We start from the raw sequence: 21,229 nt of genomic DNA on the forward strand, positions 1-21,229 counted from the left end.
GATCTCTTGCAGCAGGGGACAAAGAGGTGGCAGAAAACTGGCAATTACATGGAATTCATTAGGTATTAAAGAATAAAAATGACAGGCAAAGAGGCTTTCATAACAGGGGAAGAAAGGCATTTTATTGCATGCAAGTTACCCATTTTCTTACATTTTAGCTTTTGCAGCTTCCAAACCTTATAAAGCTAAATGACAGCTCATGCTTCATTACCTTTGGTGTTCAGTTTGCATAGTTTTGTTTGTGTTAGCTAGCAAACTGAGTATGAATGCCATTAGTTTTGTTTGAAATCTAACAAATTAAGGCTGAAAGGGGGAGCATCAGTCAGAGTTCAATGATGAGAGTTAGAATTCTTAAATTAAATATTGTCTGTTAATAACTTGTTAAAATTATGTATATTTTCCCTTTGTTTTCATCAACTGATAGCAAATGCTACATGAGAGTTGAATGGGTAATTTCTTGCCCCCATCTTCCTTAATATTTAAACCTTTTCTTGTTATTAGAGCTAGTAGCATCAATAAGTTCCAGCAGTAGAGAGCCATCATTCACAATCACTATTTTAAGCATCTTATTGATTGGCAGTGTGGTGGGTGGAGCTAAAAGATCTTGGGATTTAATGTGGTGGCAATGACCACCTATAAACTTCCTACAGAAAACCTCCTGATTTTGGATGACAAGGGTTACCTGCCAGCAGGATAAACAGAGTAAAGAGAAAGAGAGAGAACCTTAAGTTTGAAAGATAAAGACAGTGATGTTATACCTGCAGCAAAATGATCAATGGTTTTATGATTTAATAAAGAAAAGAAGTAACTTTGGCATGTCTGTGGAATCCACTTAAATTAAAAAGGAAATAATAATTTGTTGGTATTCATGAGAAACAAAGCCTAATCAGTTTGGAATGCTGTTTGCTCTATGCCAGATCTTCAATTGCTGAAAATTTGACTTCATAAAGCTGTACCTATTTAACCTATTTAACTTCATATGGGGGTTAGACTCTAAACATTTTTCTGAACAAGATGAGATCCAAAACATTATTCTGAATATTTAAACAAAATGCTCCAAGTTTTAGCTGTCTAGTTTTGCTCATAAAGTTTTGCTGATAAACTGCATGTGTGCTTATACACACATGTTTGTAAAAGTGTATGTGTGGATGCATACAGCGATTATCAGTAGAACACCAGTTCTGTACACAGTAGTAGTCCATTATCATCAGAGACTACTTGTGTGGAAGTCAGCAGTGTAAGAAATTGTTTGGTGAGAATAAAGGTAAAGCAACAGGATACTATTGTTTTCTATCCAGTCTTTATTTTAATAAAAATTGCAAGTGCATTTTTCTCACCTGTATGTTTCTCACACATTTTGGTTTCTATCCAGGCCACTGAGGATCCATACGTTGCAGGAATCTCTTCCCCTTTTTGATTTGGAGACTAATTACTTAATTACAGATTTAAGTGTAAGCTACCTCATACATATTGTTTATCAATCCATTCAAGAGGACTACAAATCAAAGGCAACTACATCTTTAATAGCTAAGTTACTCTTCCTTTGTGACTACAATTCAGGTCTTATTAGCAGCAGGAGTTAATGAGAAAAGTCACACCCATTTAACTTCACATTGGGATACCTGATTGTGCCACTACTTACTGGTGTGGCTGCTTTGTTCTAGTGCATTACCTACAGATATGCAATTTAATAATGAATTATCAGATGTGAAATACTGTTACATTGGTATGATCCTGATACAGACAAACACAGGCATATTCCAAGGATAGCACATGACACCAAGCTGAGGTTCATACAATTTTCTTTTAAAAAGAAAATAAAGTAATGAATGTAACCAAATTGCCAAAGCTGTTTCTGTTTCCCATTTCTAATGTCTCCAGGGACTAAGCACAAAACTATGCTGGAAGCTCGGAATGGAAGTGGAACCATAAAAGCTTTTCCCCGGGCAGGCGTAAAAGGCAAAGGGCCTGTGAATAAAGGAAACACAGGCCTTCAGAACAAAACATTTCACTGTGAAATATGTGATGTGCACGTAAACTCTGAGACACAACTGAAACAGGTACTCAGCTAGCTTGCAGAGTGTGAATCCTTGGCTGTTCTTTGTTTTCATGGTGATAAAGTATCAACACAACCAGCATGTGTCAGTCTAACAGTTTGCATCCAAATGGAGCTTATGGATTTTGCCCTTTATACTTAGCTGTCACACTGTATGTTTTGTTTTGGATATGATTTTCCCTTGTACAGAATATGTTTTCTCAAAAATTCCTCATTATATATATTTCTTAAAGAGTTATAGAAGCTGCTAGCTGCAACATGTTATAACTGTCTTTAGATTACTGTAATTGTCATGAGCTAAAAAACCCTGCCATTTAGGGTACTGCAGGATATTTGCCTTGACAAAGATATGGAGGTGGGTGCAGCCAGTACTTTCACAGAACACTGAATAACCTGCTTAGAAATGCAGGATGGAGAGGATTTGTAATATTTTTTTTATCAGTGTTATATTGTAATTGAGAAACATGACCTCTAAATTGCAATTACACTAAGTTATGTTCAGTCATTCTTCAGATGAACAAAGCCTTTGTTCTGAAAACACTTAGTTTAATTCCATATGCCTTTTGGAATTAAATACTTGTTAAGAAACTTTACAAGAATGAAGATAAATTCAGTAATGGACAATAGCAATACTTGTCTTCTGCTTTCAGGAAAAAAATACCCAGTTCTTTGTCTTTTTTTGAGATCTCTCTCTTGAGAATGAAAATCAAAGTAAAAACATAGTTCTGAAAAAGTTCCCTTACATCTAATACTGCAATAAAGTCTGTATAGAAGGATTCTTGTAAAATCTCATAGATTTTATGAAGAAGATAGTGGATTTTTTGCGTTTTTTTTCACTGTCACTTAGTTAGATACGTAGCCATCTTTCAGCTGAAATCTTAAAAGTATCCCCAGGCTTCTTAGATATTGAAACGATTTTGTGACTTTTTTTTTTTTTTTATTTTTTTCCCAAATAGGGGATGCTCTACTATCTAATATTCTTTCAAAACTTTCTATCAGTAGTAGATTGAATTTGATGGGTGCTTCATAGAGATAGGGAGGAATTTTTCAAAGGCTTCTGTCTTTGACCTGGCGTAGGTCCTATTGAAGTTAACAAAGGTGAGAAAATCATTGACTACAATGGAAGCAGAGTTGAACTGAGCACTGTTGAAAATCACAGTCCCAATATGTGATGCACAAAGGATTGTTCAAATTGGAACAGACCCTATTCCCATTTGTTATTGAATTAGTCAAGGTAATGCTGTTTTGGAGAACAGTAGCCTTCAGTGTTGGAGCACCCTTGTGTAAAGCAGAGTGTGAAATAAATGACCTATTAAGAAACTATCACTCTTCTTCTTTTCTCTCTTTTTTTTTTTTTTTTTTTTTCCCAAATGTATTTTAACAGCACATAAGCAGTAGAAGGCACAAAGACAGAGCTGCTGGGAAGCCGCCTAAACCTAAATACAGCCCTTACAACAAACTCCAAAAGGGAACACATCCTCTTGGGGTAAGCCAATCACCTTTTTATTTTACTTTTATTTTAACCCTGCTGAGTAGGGCTTTTAGAAAATATTAAGTGGAAAAATGTTTAAAATGAGAGGAATAGTGTAAGTAATGGGAGTATACAACTGTCCAAATGACCCCACAATAGACTTTTTATATACTTTAATTGGTTTAGACTAGAACCTGTGGGTCCTCATTTTTGTAGCTACTCTGAATAAACTCAGAAAAGAAGTTTGTCTCAGGGTCATTAGAGAGCAAGAGACGAAAGAAACATCCAGATGTCAAACAGGATTTTTCCAGTTTTCACCAAGGAAAATAGTGATGAAATGACTAAATAAAACTCCATAAAACATAAAACCTTTGTTCTATCCTTATTTAGAAACTTATTCAGATAACAACTGAAACAATTTTAAAAATCCATCTCTCATTTCATTCCACTCAGTTTCAGGATGGTTCTAGTTACATTTTCGACTGCCAGGATAAGCTGTCTGAAAAACACTTCTTACTAGCTTCAAAAGATGAGAAAAAGGTTTACATTTTAATAAAAAACCCTCTAGGATCTTGCCATTAGTTAGGAAATAGCTTATATTGTGGGTGGGATAGTGAAACATCTGATATTTATCTCCATCAAATAAACTGCATGATTGTTTTATGTGCCGTGATATTTTGTAAGGGTTTATAGATGGTTTTGGCAGACCAAGGATGTTGATTCACTGGCCTCATAGAGATGAGCCCCTTATGCCTTGACCATCTTCTCTAATGCAGGCAGAATATGGGGCATTTTTCTGTGAAAAACTCAGTTCTCTTTAAGTTGAGTTAAAGCTCTTTTCGTGGCAACAGAAAGCATGTCCTTGTTGGGGCAGCCCTCATGGGTGGTTTATGAACAATTCAGTTGGGTAGGAATATCCATAAATGTTGTAGCACAATGCAGTGCACCATTCTGGTAGATCCACTAGTAGGGAAATAGCCCCATAGGGTTTTTCAGTAAGCCACCAGGAAGACCGTGGTCTCCCATACATCTAAGCTACACTGAAAGGAATAGAAAATATGTAATGAGGTAAGTAGGATATGGAAGCACTAAAGCTTTTCTGACAGGATTACTATTCCTTTAGGAAATTCATTGTTTCCCAGGGGATGAAAACAACTATTACATTACTGTTGCTGTTGTGCACAGTTCTCTATTTACCAGTTTATGTAATGGTGATTTCTGAGAACTCCAGCCAAGGATCAAGGCCATTTAATTGCTTCATAAACAAGTAAAGGCAATGTGTCCTTTTCCTGCTCCCTCACTCCCAATTGTTCACAGTATATAAGTCAGGCCACAGATAAACAAAGAGGCAAAGGGGATTTAAGAAGGAGAAAATGAGTTAGCAATAAATTAACAGATATGTCTAGCAGAATGGAGGCTGCGCTGAGGAAGGATGAGAGCAGTTCTCCATTTCATGTTTTTATTTTTTAATAGAAAAAATACAAAAATTGCTGTCACTTGAAATGCAGAATGGCACAGCAACAAGCCAAAGATGTGTTAATTTTACTTTAAATGTAAATTTTTTTTATGAGCTCTAGATTTTTTTCTTTACTCCTCATTAATTTTTCAAGTCATTTGTTGTCCTTTAGTCTACTTCATTGGAAATAAAATGAATAATGTCTACCTTACTCTTAATGTTGATCTGTGTGTTAATTAGTACTTGTAGAAAGGTTTGAAATGAAGGTGCAAGGCACTGTATATGCTAAATATTACTAGCTTTGCAGCTATCTCAAAATCAGGACGATGTTGATAAACTAACTGAAAAGCTATCTGACTTCATTAGAAGTTCCTGATTCCTCCAAGAATGGCAAGATAGACCTAGCCTTTTAATATAAACAATCGCATAAGGTCTTTGTTCTTTGTGACAAAACTGTATGAGCATCACCAAATTTTTTTCTACAGAAGTTAAAAAAAAGGACTTACTACATTTTCATAGCTTTTCTAGACCAAAAACTTTCCAATGACATGTTTTCAATGTCATTCATACTGCTTTGTTTAGTATAGTTTTGCGTGCTTCAGAGAAAGAATCTTTATGAATTCCCACAGTACTATTTCAGAGTTGTAGTAGTCTTACAATGTTGAGTCTTACTTGATATTTCTTCAAGCCACAGATGTCCAGCATGGATAAAATACTACACTGGAGAGAAAGAGTTTATCAGGCATTTGATAGTCCAAACTTTCTGAAATAAAATAGCTCTTATGAAAAACATCCTTCACTGGGAATTCTAGACCACAATCAGAACCCTGTTGTTTTTGGCTGGGGCTATTTTGTACTTTGTACTGAGGATTTTTTTTTTTTTTTTTTTTTTTTAAGAGAGGTTTTTTTCCTTGTCTGTTCTAAACAAGGCTGAAAAAAAGGATTCACTGAAAAAAAAAAAGATTCACTAAAAGATGTGAGGAAGGAGGAAAAAGTCAAATGCACAGCAAGGAGAGAAGACAGCTTGGATCAGTGGGTGTTACAGTGATCAAGGAAAAGATCAGATCATTGCTTTTCATAGGCACCATGAGGAATTTTGTATCTAGCATCCGTTTTGTCCTCCGTTAAGAGAATTACAGAATCTGGTCCCCTCTTAGTATCTGTCCCAGATCTTTAAAGGACCTTGAGGCCAGCAAAGTTGCCAGTGGGTATTAGGAAAACTAAAAATCCTGTAACCATCTGGCTGGTAAGTAACCAACAGATTTTTTGGAATATGGTGGTAGTATAACAATGAAACTCACTGGTGGTTCATGCCAGAGTACTCTTGTCCTTCCTTTCTGACTATTCACTCACAAATGTACTGCTGAGTTGAAAATATCAGACTGATACAGTGTAAATTAATTATTTGAAAGCCCGTTTCAACTCAAGGATCAGAAATTGTGTTTCCTTGTGAGTGAGAAGTGTCCATACTTACACTGAGATGTACCACAGAATGGTACATATACTCATATTCCATATAATCAATGCGACATATTCAGGTTTATGTTCTTTGCAAAAAGCCTCAGGTCATTACAGGACACAGACACACCAAAAGTCTATCTGAGCCAATGGGAACTTTTCTTTGTCAGTGGATGAGGTTTCTATTCTTATCTGAGTTATAAAAGCAGAACAACAACGGTATTCAGGCTCCTGGCATCTCATTAGAAACTTGAGATCCCACTGAAATCTGCAGAAATCCATATAGACTACTCTGATGTTCATTTTTATACATACCAAATGTAAATTCTCTTAAATAATAATGGACGTCTGTGAGTACTTTCAATCACTCTGGGAAAAGCTTCAGGGTGTTTTTTTTTCCTTTTGGAAACTGTAAATTAGGAGTTTTCTAAATTATATTTGGTAGTGCACAAGACTCATGATTTAAACATTTTTAAAACAGAAGCATCAGTGACAGTAACAAAAATACCATGGTTTGGCACCATACCAAGTGATACAGGCAAGATTTTTTTCATGATGACAACATTATAAAGTATCTGTCACTTTTTCACAGTCCTTGTAAGAATGAACAACATCTTAGTGAAGAACATTTGAAGACACAGCAAGATGACATAGGACAGCACCCATAGAATTCATCACCTATTTGAACACATGAAACAGGAGATTTGCATAATGGGTGCAAGATAAGCTTTGTTTATTTGCTTCTTATTAGAGGCAGGAGCTAATAAAGAAGAGCTAGCTGAAGATCTTAATTTTAAGTAGAACTTGCATCCTAATGACAAAAACAAAAGTACCTTCTTAGTCAGACCAGGGAATAGAATGTGTTTTCATTCTGCTCTGGTCTCTATCATAAAGCTGTCCACATAGAGGTCTTTTAACTGATGGCTAATTCTTCTTTATTTAATTCTTTCAGGGTACATGCAGCTTTACTTTGGTGCAGATTGCCCAGACCATTTTTAGGCTTGCTTTGATTTCTAATCTCATATTAAATTATAAGTCTCAGTGATAAGTCGTGAACATTGAAACTCTTTGTCCTCAACCAAATCCTGCTCACCCTTGTCCAATGTGCAAGATCGTTTCTCCTGTCACAAGCCTGTAGCTCACTGATTCAGTAGCCACTACAAGGACTCTCTTGATTGATTTTGCACTTATAATCTTAAACCAAGCTCCCTGTTGTGTAGCTAATATGAACAAATAATGTCTCTCTGTTTGTTTGTTTTCTCTCTTCCCCACAGGTAAAATTAGTATTTTCAAAGGAACCTTCAAAGCCGATGGCTCCACGAATCTTACCAAATCCGCTAGCAGCTGCAGCAGCAGCTGCTGCTGTGGCTGTGAATTCCCCCTTCAGTCTTCGCACAGCCCCAGCAGCCACCCTTTTCCAGACTTCAGCACTTCCTCCAGCACTCCTACGACCAGCTCCAGGGCCTATACGGACCACCCATACTCCCGTGCTGTTTGCTCCTTACTGAACTCCAAACAGGAATTAATTGTACTGCAATAATTTTTCAAATCAAATCAAAACACAAAAAAAAAAAAAAAAAAAAAAAAAGAAAATCAAGAACATTGAACTATGCAGTGTTTATTTATAGTTTAAAGTATATATGAAGAGCCAGGACTTTTGATAGAGAACTGAACAAATTCTAAAAGGGGGAATGGGCAGTATTTTCTCCATATGAGAACATTCCTCTTGAGTATTGATCGTTTTAGAACTGATCTCCAGCATTGACTTGTAGTGACATAGAAAACTTATGAAGCCTTTTGACTGTGCTTTTTGGCACATATTTCCCTGCAATGTCTTTCCTGCTTTATGAAACAACTTACAAATTTGTCTAAAGGGCATTAACTGGTTCCAATGTACATAAAATACTTTATTCTGTAGATTAAAGAAGAAGGAAAAAAAGAAACACTGTGAATAGTAATACCCTTACCAATCCTTCTGCCAACTCAGCAGTTACTGGGTATTTATCTGAACAAAAGTAGATACAATAGATGTCTTGTAAAACAGTAGTATTGTGTCTCTATCTATGCCACTAGGTTTCTAACTAAGTTGCAAAAGATAAAATGAACAAATTATGTCACTTTGGTAAGTAGTCAGAAATGATGACAATAATGTGGAGCTGTTCCTGGTGAGCAAAAATTGTTTTCCTCACCCATAGAAGAATGGGCATGAAGATAATCTATGGTTAGGGCAAAGTAAGTGATAAAGAAGTTTTAGCAGGGTGGAAAAAAATTCCAGATGCTGTACACAGAATAGGTCAAACTTTTATTTAACTGAGAATGTATGTGTACAGTGTGTGTGTATATTCAAAAGGTGTAATACATACAGGATAGATCGATGACTAAGGCATGCCAGTGGACAGCAAAAAATACACTCTTGTCATGAAAAAGGCCTGACACTTTAGTGTTCAGCAGAGGGAAGACACAAATGGGCTACACATAGTCGTAACTGACAAATGAAAAGCAGGAGAGAGAAACCCTGGCTTCATCTGAGTCAGTATAAAGTTCCTCCTGACTGCAGTGTAGCCAGGATTTCATCCCAAGAATGGCACATATTCTTTTTATATCACACCAGTGGGAGTGTCTGTAGATACAGGTAACATCTTTTGCAATAGGTTTAGTCGTAGAAGCAGATTTATTCTCGTGTTTTATTTCCTACTGATGCGATATAAAATGTCTTAATATACCTATAAAATGTAAACAGCAACACATGAGATACATATTACGAGATAACTGCACATCGTGGGTTTGGAACAAATACAACCTTTAGGATCTGAAGGGACCCTTGAATTCTGTAGCTGACCTTTATGTATGGACAGCTTAAAGCCTTATATATTTACTGTGAGGCTTAAAGGGGTTGACAGTGTCCCTTTAAAGTAAGATTTATCAGGGGTATATATAGATATATTGTATATATGTTAGAGTAAGAAAAATAACTTATAAACAGAAAATCTACTATATAAAATAATTATATAACCATTGAATTTCACATGTGGGTCATTAAGTGGTAAGTAACAAACAGCAGAGAAAAAAATAGACTTCTTGAATTTGATTCTTGCTGCCTGCTTTTTCCCATAGGGAGCTGAAAAGTATCTATTAATATTATGGAGTGCGCTACTGAGTCACATGCGACCACTCTGATGTGTAGCTAAGTGAAATGCCTACCATACATTTAGGAGGAATAAAATTTAAAAACATAATTTAAGTTTAGGTGGAGAAATGATTTGAAAGATTTTGTTAAAAGGTAGTAATGCAAAATATTGACCATGTGGTTGCTATATAATACTGCTTGTGGTTAATATGGACAATTGGGATATATAGAGGATGGGAATATACAGCACTTTTGACTTGCAGTTCATCAGTAAGCCTTCCATATACATTGGTATTTGCCATTTTTTAAATCTCTCTGCATTTAGATTTTATAAAAAAATATATTAAAAAAGAGAAATAAGAGGTTCCATGGATGTCTGTGTCCAAAGAATTCCAAAGAGATGCATTTATTTATCTAGAAGTATTAAAATAAGTTCTATGTTATGTATTTGTATTTCATCTAGTTTATTTGCAAACGTGTGTGCCTTGAAATGAAATGGGCTTTTGTTTATATTTAATTCACTCCTATGTATCCATGAAAAAGATACGATGGTGATTTCAGGGCTGGTTACTAGCTGGATTGCTTTGGCCCAATTTCCAAAATAAGAAGAGTATGAGTAAGTTCCTGAAGCCAAATTTAGGCACCTAAATAACTAGGGGCTGATATTTAAAAGGGCTCCCTACTCTACAGCTCCCAGTAAAGAGGCAGTAAACAGGCCAGCCTTCAAACCCTGCGCCTAAAACTCAATTTAGAAAATGTTTCCTTTTATTTAGGTACATAAATATAGTGTAGTAAGGTTCAACTTCTCTTTGCAAAATCTTGGCCTTGGTCTTTTAGGCCTAATTTCAGCCTTCCATCTTTTTGCAGAAGTTGTAGTGCCATTGCCAGCTCTGTTCAGAATCCTCCTTGAATAGGGCACCGGTTTTCAAGCTGTGCTCCATGAACCACCATTTATCTCCAGAGCCTTTTGTAATAGACTGTGTAAGTAAGAGCTTGCTAAACAAGCAGAGGAAGACTGATGTTTTGGGAAGGGAGAAGGTCTGGGAAGGTGATCTTTTCCCTATGAAAAAACACACAGATGGGAAAAGGGAAGATCCACAAATATTCTGTAGGCTCTTATGCACGGCTTTCTGGTGCGTGGACACCTGCTGTACATCCTGCCATGTTGTTGTGATGCCATCAAAATCAACAGGCTGATCCTTGCCAAAATGTGGCCTGTGGCATGTATGGAGGCACAGTACTATGGGCAGAGTTAATATAACTTTTGCTAGAAATAAAAAGAGTGTCATTCAAACCACTTACATCAGCTAATTTGCAATGACACCTTCAGTTTTCTTGGACCTCTTTTGTCACAGTGCTCTATGGAACAAGTTTTTGTTCACACAAGTCTCTTAAATTTCAGCTGTAAACAACAAACTCAATTCTTTTTATGTCTCTTACTCACTACCTAATAAAGGATAAAGCCTAAATGTTAGAATGTATAGTGGATTTTCTGTGCCTTGCTGTTCCACCCCCTCTTGGTCAGTAGCAAGTCAGCATACTTGGGATGTCAGCACAACAGTTTTATATTATATGTATGTCAAGGAATATACTGGCACAGCAATCTGATTGGGCGAGGGGAGCCTCCTGTCAAGGGAATGTCCACATCAGCTGACAAAGGAGCTGGCAAACAGAAGACACTTTACACCTACTTGTCAATATATCCAATATGGAGATCCCTATAAAAGAAAAATGTGTCATCATATTTCATATTACAGTAAAACTCCAGGGCCAAGAGGAAGCCTAAAGCACAAGGAAATAGATCATTTCATCGAAGACAGAGTCACTCACTGGAGTAACAGTGTGAAATCAGCCTGCAGGGAAATGGCTGGGTATGAACTTGGAAAACCAAATAGGTACAGGGATGTTTTTTTAAAATTCTATACAAAGTGTTAAAGAATGACTATTCTGTTCTGACCTGAAGAGATAGTAATTTTGTGAGAGGGATATATATTTGTATTTTTACTCTATCTGCATTTTTCCAACTATCTCTGGCTTCAAACCTTTGTTCTGAAGGATCATCATTGCTCTGAACCATGAAATCAGTTACCTTCTTGAAAGCTGCTGTAAAAGCTGATGTGATATGTCAGTAAACAAATGGTATAAATATGATGATCCGAAATGAACTGGAAGAAAACTAAGAACTGGCCATGTCGAGGAATATTGTATTTTAAAAGTATACATATTTATTTTAAGATAAATTAAAGTTATATAAAATTAAGAATAGCTAAATAAAGTTAATATAACTAGAGTAATTACATCTGTCATTTTAGTACTGAAATGTTGCAATTGGCTCTGTATTTTAAAAGATGAAAAGACTTTTTAGATGGTAAATGAGTGCAAGGATGCTATGGGTAAATTGAATGTCTCACACTCATTAACTTCTAGTTATACCAGAAATACCATAACTGAGTGGACCTGCCCTTAGTCACTTCTATTCTAATTCCCAAAGATACAATAGAGTAATGGCCCAATATTATCTGAAAGCTGAAATCATGCTTCTTAGGACCCCCTGCTTCTGCTCCCAGTAAACACATAGTTTTTAGACTCTCTTCAAAGCATCTTGCAGAATTTCTATCTTAATATCTCTCATTTTTTGCAAAAATAGATGTCATTTTATGAACATAAGACCAGCACTGAGGACCAAGACCTGAATAGGTTTCTTGATGATTACAGCATTCTTGTGGCTAAACATGAAGCACAGATACCCGAATTGTTTGGCTGCACAAACCCCTTTGAAAACATGTGAAGGTGGAAACCTAAACCACTTTATAAGGAATCTGGGGTTTTTATTAACATGGGTGTCTGAATTTCCATTTTTAAAATTTACTTCAGCAGTTCAGGCTTCAGGGCTCTAAGCACCTAAAGCTCACAAGAAAATAACTGTGGGGTTCTTGTTTACCTAGATGCACATGAAAATGTGATTTTATGCCATGTAAGTTATTACAGATATTTTTAACATCACATCTTCCCCTGTTCTCATTGTTTATCTGTAAGTGCCATTACTTCGGTGCCAGTGAATCATACAGAAACTTCTGTGCTGGTATCTAGCGCGTGAATGCAAGAAATAGTAATACGGATAAATCCTTTCTTAAAATAGTTGAAATCTCAAACACGCAGTTAAGGGTTTAGCCAAGGACAAGAGCTTTATGCCCTCTCATACATACAAGTTTATTAAAATTCAGGACCACTTAGGAGTAAATGTAACTATCTGGAGGATGGTTATTACATAGCCCAATCCAAAATGTCAGGGGATTAAAGAGTCTGTGCTCTAGACTGAAATTAAGAATACTATGAAAATGCTCTTAACCCTGGAACTTCTGAGAGCAGTTGCAAGGATCTTTGACTTCAGTAGAGATAATTTTTTGCCCTGAGTGCCATCATGCTGTGTACTGCAATTAGGTATCATTCAACTCTGATACATTGATAGAGAAACTTGGCTGAGCCTGAAACATGATTAGTGTCTACCTAGTTCCTGTGATCAGCTTCATGCTGGGATGATGCTTGGGTAGTGAAGTATAAAGTCAAAAGAGTCAATGTGAAGAGACTGGTAAACTAATTTGATCCCTTTTCCTTGTGCGACGTTCTTATATGGAACTTGGGAGGCATTAACAACCTGGGACATTCAGGAGTTCCTGGATAAAATATAGGGTCCTTGAAGGTCATGAGATCTTAACTTTAAAAATAATTTTGATGAGAATGATGATGAGAAGGAACCTAGAAGATTTTTTTTTGCTTAGGTACTTCAGTCACACTGCCAGCATACTGACATTTGTGCTGTTCACTACTTGACACCCATAATTAAGAACAAGCATAATTATTAATATTCATTGCATAGGTACTGGACACTCAATTACAGGATACAAGATTTTTCCTTGGAAATCCATGCATTCATGTCTGTTTATACCAGCCAAGATATCACTGCATCTTGTCAACACCTGAGTCTCCAGAAAGGATGTCCATATTTTTTGTTTACATAACTATTCAATTTTTCTTCTATGTTTCTTTATTCATAGTTTCATCTCTCATATGAATGAACAGAATACATAGAAGTTAAATATGCACTTAAGAAATTGGTATTCATCAATCCCCCTGTTGGATCATTTGATCAGAGCCAACAAATTGAATAAAAATTTTAAAGCAGCAGTGTCACAATAATAGTAATGTACCATGAATGGAGAGCATGTATATACTACAGTGCTCTTTACCTAAGCTAGTCAGAGTTTTATGACACAGATAGCTCTTTAGTCTTTCACAGTTTCCTGAAATGTTCATCTTTTGGGATTCTTCAAAGGTTTAATTAAATGTAAATGTTATTTCTTATGTTCAGTGACAATAGTTATGTATTTCTGAGTGCAAAGGCAATAGAAAAAAAGGATAGAAACATAAACCATTTTCTCACTACAAATGCCTGCAGCATTTGATAACAACTTTAGCTCTTTCTCTGCTTGCAGTTGATGGCTGGCATTTGCCATGGGAACAGTTCTCATTGACACGTGTATCAGGTGAAAATTGCCTGCTTGAAACACAGTCTGCCAAGTGCAGACATTCTTTCGGGACACAACAAAGTGGGAGATGGTAGCATAGGGGCAGAGCTGTGCCTTTATAACAGCTCTTATAAATTCCTCAAAACTAGCTGGCAGCTGGATGGGAAGAGGCAGCACCCCCACAGGTTCCTAATGTGGTCATTTTGTCATATTTATAACATAGAGGATGTCAATTTGAAAACAATCCTGATCTGAGGATTTTTTACAAGTGCTTCAGTTTGGGGATGACACTCCCTCTAAGTGTAATCTTTCTTTCAGACATATTTTCAGTGTAGTCTTGTCCATGACATTATTACCAGTCAAACTGCTGAATCTGTTTTGTCCATCAGAATAAAACCATAAAGGTAAGTTTTGGTGCCCAGAAGGAGCACCTGAGAACAAAAAAGTGAAAATGTAATGAGTCTCAACTTGGGTCACATTTTTTTTTTACTTCCTGCAGTTGCCTAAGCCCTACCAGCTTGCTGAAATGTGGTTGTCAATCAAAGAAAAGTCCTGTTTCTTTCTTCTACTGTTTTTATAGTTTTAGAAAGGAGATGGAAACAGCTGTAACTCTTTATCCAATGATTCACACACATTAACTTCTATGTAGCCAATTAGACAAGTATCTGCACATGTATTGCCTCTCTATACATACACAGCTCTTATTTCCCTCCTGTTCCTCTCCTGAATCACGTTTTGTGACTCCCCCAGAAGGATGGGACACTGCAAGGAGCATTATTTTTAATATTTTTAATAATAAAACAACACCCACTTATGGGCTATATAATATGGTATATGGGTGTATAATATGGGTATGTAATATAGTACCCTTTTTTTCCCTTCAGTGGTATAATCTAACCAAGCAGATAGCTGAAGTTTTTCGCTCAGCTCCTCATTGGCTGCTTTAAATGGTGACCACTGAAACTAATCTTGTTGGCTGTGCTACAGTTAAGCCTTCTCCCTATCTGTGTAAGATTCTCTGTTCTCCTCTGGGGTGTTTTTCATGGCAAGTGAATCCTTGGAAGAAAAGCTAGAGCTATTTTCATCTCCTTTACAAAGCTATGAAAAGCAGTAGGAAAAAAAAAAAAAAAAAAAAAAAAAAAAAAAAAGAAGCTGGCCTTTCATGTTTTATTGAGATCTACATTTTAGTTAACTGTCAAGAACTTTGCAACTGCAGTAAATACTTTAGAAGCTCTTCACTTCTGCTCCATGATACAGGATACGATGGATCGCTATTCCATGCAACAGATGTTTAATCCAGTGTTCAAATCATCTACTCCATGCCCCAACTCACTAAAAATCTTAAACTTCATCAAAAGAGCCTCAAAATCTACCAGGGCCCACTGAAATCACTGGAGATGAAGAGCATGTGTTATATGTTGTAGTGTCAAAAAACTACCAGGAGGATATCCAGGCGAGTCCAACAGCTGCGTTATATTAGGGCAAGAGAGGATAACAGTTCAGGCAATTTAATGTAGAGAAGTTTCTTCTGAACCCAAATTTGATAACGAGTTTAATCCCCCTTGAGTGCTCTGCAACAATTGGGAGCTGGAGAAGTTTGTTGGTATTATTGAACAATATATTTCTAACTATGGACAATCTCCAACATTGCAGTAAAATACCTCAAACCTGAGACCAACTTATTAATCGTGATAACAAAATACTCTTCCGAGGCTTTATAAGTAACCAGCATAAGCCCTTCATTTAATGACACAATGCACACTTAAATTAGCAGGTACCAGGAGTACTGAAGGCTTCAAAAAAACTGGCCCTGATCCATTCACACTTCAGAAACACTGTGGATTTAGATAACATTTTTATAAGTCTAAGAGTAAAATTTCATGCTCTGGTAGTTTGTAGCAGTAGTTTCCACTGATAAATAATCAATATAATATCTTCAATTAAAAAAGAATGGAGGTAGGTGACTGGGGCAATTATACCTTGCTGTTTAAAATCCCTGATACATGCCTGAGGGCTTTTTAAAGGTCAGAGTTATCAACTACACAGAAAAGGCAGCGGGCTAAAAAACAACTGTATCTTCTCCAAGGTAAGTTAAGTAAGACAAAATTATCACTATTTTGGTAATTTCTTTATTAGATAAGGGTAGGTTAATTGTTATAGATTAAGTATTTGAGATGATGAGCCATAAAAATTATTAAATTGGTATTATGAGGATTCAGACAACAATTTTGAAAGAAACTAACTGAAGTGAAGGCTGTATGGGTTATACTGTAAGGAGAATTATTAGGGTGGGGAGAGAAGGTAGAAGGCTGTTCCTCAGGAGCAATTTTAGGTTCTATCTGGTTTCATTGGTGATTTTGCACATAGAAAGAAGCACACTCTTGAAATTCTTTGATAGCATACATTAGGAGCTATCATCAATATAGACAGGAACATGATATTTTCCAGAAAGAATAGAATGACCTTGAGAACTAGTATACTAGAGATGAGCTGAAACTCAATAGGAAAGTAATGGTCAATCATGTATTTAGATTCTAATAACAAGTAGCTCTAAGAACTCAAAAGTCGGAAATATCTGAAGAAGACCACAACCCATAGGTATTACTATTGGTGACAAGGAGTTACAAACTTTATACAGCTCTTTAAAAAAAATACAAAAACCATAAAATCAGAAAATGTTCATTGAGGTATATTCTACACTCTTCCACCACAGAATAAAAACTTTATATTGTGATAACTTCAGTGAGTCATTGTCGAGGACAACTAAGTCTTTTTAGAGAAGAATTGAGGGAAAGTAGAGAACCCAGTAGATGAGAAAAACAATATAATAACATTTATACATTTAGAATAAGAAGAAGGCTGAGGGAAAGAGGGATCTAATTCCTCCCTATACATTCTGAGATGAAAATGGTTGTAGCCATCAGGAAGAAAAGTTATTCAGGTTACGAAAGTGTTCAAACAAAGGCACATGAATAAATGTCTATAAACTAACCAGTGAAAATTGTATGGAAATTAGATTTTTGTTAAAACACAGAAAAGGTGTCAAAAAGGTTCTAAGCTGGTAAAAACTGTGATGTTCCTTGGGTGGGCTCTGTCCTGGTTACAAATGGGATGCTGTGCTGTGTTTGCTCTGGCAGCAGCTAATGGGGCATAATAAGCCAGTCATCAGGTCTGTGCTGTTTTCTCTCCATGTGTATATTTAGTATGTCATCCCAAAATATGTTAATGACTTGACTTCATGACTTGATGAGTCAGGGAGAGAAATATAAGAAATACAGGGCTTGGCATTTCATATGAAAAATACTTCTGAATCTTACCCAGGGTCTATTTCACCTATCTATTCACATAAAAATAGCCAGTCAGAAAATTAAGTGTTCCAAATCTGAACGTAAATAGATACGTTTGGTAGTGGATTTTTGGACCCTGTACGTCAGCTGGAACAGTCTGTCACATTCTTGCTGAAGTAGGATTTAATATAGTTTTCCTAGACAAACTCATGTCAAAATATATCTATCACAATCAGTTGCTAAGCATAGTTCATGCTTTTAAATATTCAGACAGATGAGTGAAAATATTTAACAGTAGTGAAAATAAAAAAGCTGTCTCTAGTTCACTAAAATCATTAAAATATGTAGAGCTCAGCAACCACACTTTAATACAGCTAAACCTCTTAAGCGTTGCTTGCTGTTTGTCTTGGACAAGGACTTACTTGGGACTTTACGTCTGAGCATCCCAAATGGAGACAGAAACCTGTGACAGAGTCCTTGCAACAAAATAAGACTCTGAAGTCAAATTGCAAGGCCTCTTAACTCCTCTCACATTTCAGACTCTTGAGGTTGCTGAATTCTGTGAATTGTGTTCTTCAGTGTATGACTGCTTATATGTTGTATGACTGTGCCAATTGGTTAAGGAGCCATTCAGCTAAGCTGTGTCGTTCCTAAAGTTCAGCAATAAAATACAGGCCTTTTTGCAGTTACTGGACTGCTTATGTGATGTCTGAGTCCTAGCACTTAGCATTCAGTTCAAGCTTTAGGTAATAATTAGGTAAATAAATTGTCACTTGACATCTGCATATTTTTTTAATATTTTTCCCCTTCCAGAAGTCACAGATTTACCCCATTCAGGGGAGACTGGATATAAACTTTATACTTTAGTGCACTGCATCTACATTCCTACTCTCCACTCAGTGTCATATTTTGCTATCAACCAAAAGGGAAATAAAAAGCCAGCACACAAACCAAACAACCTGCCTGGGTCTCCTTTCCTGCCCCCTCCAGCCCCCCCTGAAAACCCCCATGTCCAAAACCTTTGAGCCAAAGCTCAGCAATATCTTCAGTATGTCATTAGTTGATTTGGAATGGTCTTTTATATGAAGTGTGTTCCAAAACATTTTACTGAATTAAAAGCTTTGTGTGACTACAGCACAAAAACATAATTCAAAATGTTTTGGCTAAAAAAGGAAGCCTTCTGTTTTCCTTACAACTGAGGCCAAAACAATTTTAATTTCTGGCTTCTTAATTAATGTTAATTACAGTTTAGACTGAGTTTCTCATCAAACAAATATTGCAACATTTGTACATTTGCAGTTATTGAGTCCATTGTTTTATCTTTAATTTGAGCATCCTGAGTATGAGAGCAGTTAAAGTCTTCATAGATCATGCCATCTGTTAATGGAAATCTGTATTCCCAAATCTGTATTGCTTACTTCCGACATGACTCAACCCACTCTAGAAAATGTAGTCCACCCTATTTGTTATCTGCTTTTAAAAATGCCCAAATTGAGAAACCACAATTGTATAGCACTTTATCAGAAGTTGGGGTTTTGCTTTTACTGCACAGAGCTATTTGTTTGATGGAAATCTAAAGTTTTCATTTTATACAGAGGGGGTTCCTTCTATAAAGACTGAGACTATTTGATTTGAAAACTCAGAGCTAGCTGCTTAGCTGGTGTAACTCAGCATAATCGCATTGTTTTTCTAAGCCTATAGCAATTTTTTGTGTCTGAGATCTGGCAAATCGTTTGGAATGTGTTATTCTCAAGCCATAATCAGGGAGATGACCCCTGTTAAAAAAGGCTATATTCCACAGTAAATATCTGCTGTCTTACCGAAGAGACTACAGCTGTGAAAATTTTCTGTGAGAACTGCTATTTCCACTTATTCTCTTCTTTAATGTTAAGCTACTATAGATGAAATACTTCAGTCATGCAAACCCCTCTTATTTCCTAAACAATTTAACTGTTGACAGTTGCACGTTATTCTCATAGAAACTATAAATAGTTTACTACAATTTCATAGTTAACGCAGACAAAATGGCTTGGTGGAGAAAATCAGTGGTGAAGAAACAGAGCAGAAATTGAAGAAATGGACCTCTTGCAAAAGTATTGGGTTTTGATTACTTGGTAGATGGGGTTTTTTTGCAGTCTAGTGAAGGTAGCTGGGGGATTGCTTTGTATGCTGACCATTCCTGGTGTTGGGCAATTATTCAAGAAAGGCATCTGTTACCAAATGTGGATTCTGAGGAAACCTATGTTTGGTTACAGGAGAATAAGATCTGGTCTAAGATCCTACTTAATGATTGAACTGTCATGAAACTGGTGAGTAACCACCAGTTACTGGGTTTAAATAATACACTAACTAGTATGCTCAGCCCAATATAAATGGTAGTATTGCCAAAATACTATTTACCATTCAAATTACATGGGGAAAAAAATGCTTACATTCACAGTCACACATCTCCCTGTCCACTGAAGAATTTATGCTGATTTTCTAACTGTGCCTACAACTCCTCACCAGCTTCCTAAGACAGATTTCCTAGTCTTGTGTCCCTGGCTTCTTCTACCCTCTCCCAAAATCATGGAGATAAAGAATCCATGCTGGTGACGACACTGCTAGGGATAAATTTCTTTGCTGGTATTGTCCTTGGTCTGGGGGAAGATTTCTTTCTAGGACAGGCAATGTTTAATTAAAAGCGTGCCTAGAGAAAAGTGGTTAAAAATGCAGTTTCTCTGCTTCCAGCAAGATGATGCCATTTCGGATACGCTTGTTGATTCCTAAGACAGACACTAGGTTTCCATATTTATATAACATGCATGTTGTAGACAAATGGCTTGGTGGTCAATTCCCTGTGCAAAACACCCTTCTTGTCATCTAGTAGACAGGCAGGTCAGCAGCTGACCAGGCTGCTCAGCAAGAAGCCCCTTGCATGTACGTGGAGTGTTAGGAGGTCCCATGGGTCTTAGTTACTAGAGTGTACGGATAGAGCAGGAAGAAAGTGTGACTTAGATATTTTATACCATATTGAGCCTATATTCCTTTAAATTGTCATTCTGAAAACTAGAGAAACATTGGACATAGATTAGCACTAGGATGAGGTGTCAACATTGTCAATACCCATGTTATATGGTGCATGATACTTTACAGGAGGGAAATGCAGGCACCTGTATGATTCAAGCATTTCCTGAGCTAGAGAGAAGGAATTCTGTGAATCAAAATGTTCAATTAAGGGTTGCCAAAATTCTGCTCAAATCTCATGTTAAATGTTTAGCTCCTTTTTTGGATCCCACTCTCATGGCCTCGCTGCTAAAATCTCTAGAGGATTTGACTATGCTACACATTGTGCTCTTCATGTACTATTAGAGAGCAGAGGGGGTGACTACAGTGTGAGGGATCACAGATCTTCTTCCCAAGGGTGATCAAAAATGAGCCTAGAGAGGCTGGCACATGTGGATGTGTAATTCATCTCTGCCACTGCAAGTGTGTACAGGGGCAGAGGAAAGATCAAAGAACACTTGCTTTTATCCCACTTGGCTCACAAATCACTTAACCTTTAGCAACATGCAGATTTAAAACAAAGATAAGCAAGACAGCAAATGATTTATTATAGATTAAACAAATTTAAGGAAGTACATGTATAGTAGCTAGGGAAAATTAGCCTTGCTATTTCCCCATTTATTTATAATAATGTGTTTCTGCCCATTACTCACCTGTCCTACCCACATCAGACATTGGTGGTGGTCTCCCTGGAATTAATATATTTCCTTAGTTTCCTTTCCTCATTATTTATTTTTAATTGTTCATTCTATGTTCCCTGGTTTAGCTGAATTGCTAGGAGCTTGCCTAGTTCCACTTGTTTC

At 36.6% G+C, this 21,229-nt stretch overlaps 1 protein-coding gene across 4 annotated transcripts in view; it reads left to right on the forward strand.

Annotated features, from left to right (window-relative positions):
• ZNF385D (zinc finger protein 385D) overlaps positions 1-11,748 on the forward strand; it is a 448,489-nt gene extending 436,741 nt beyond the window's left edge. For all 4 annotated transcript variants that reach the window (XM_033008523.2, XM_033008524.2, XM_042801718.1 and 1 more), the window contains 3 exons: positions 1,882-2,060; positions 3,441-3,542; positions 7,716-11,748. In XM_033008523.2, coding sequence (XP_032864414.1) covers positions 1,882-2,060; positions 3,441-3,542; positions 7,716-7,949 — 515 coding nt within the window. In that variant the 3' untranslated portion in view covers positions 7,950-11,748. The remainder of the gene's footprint in view (positions 1-1,881; positions 2,061-3,440; positions 3,543-7,715) is intronic.
• The last annotated feature ends 9,481 nt before the right edge of the window (positions 11,749-21,229 follow it).

The sequence above is a fragment of the Tyto alba genome, unplaced genomic scaffold, assembly GCF_018691265.1.
Source record: "Tyto alba isolate M040663 unplaced genomic scaffold, T.alba_DEE_v4.0 Super-Scaffold_38, whole genome shotgun sequence".
In the NCBI taxonomy this organism is placed as follows: domain Eukaryota; kingdom Metazoa; phylum Chordata; class Aves; order Strigiformes; family Tytonidae; genus Tyto; species Tyto alba.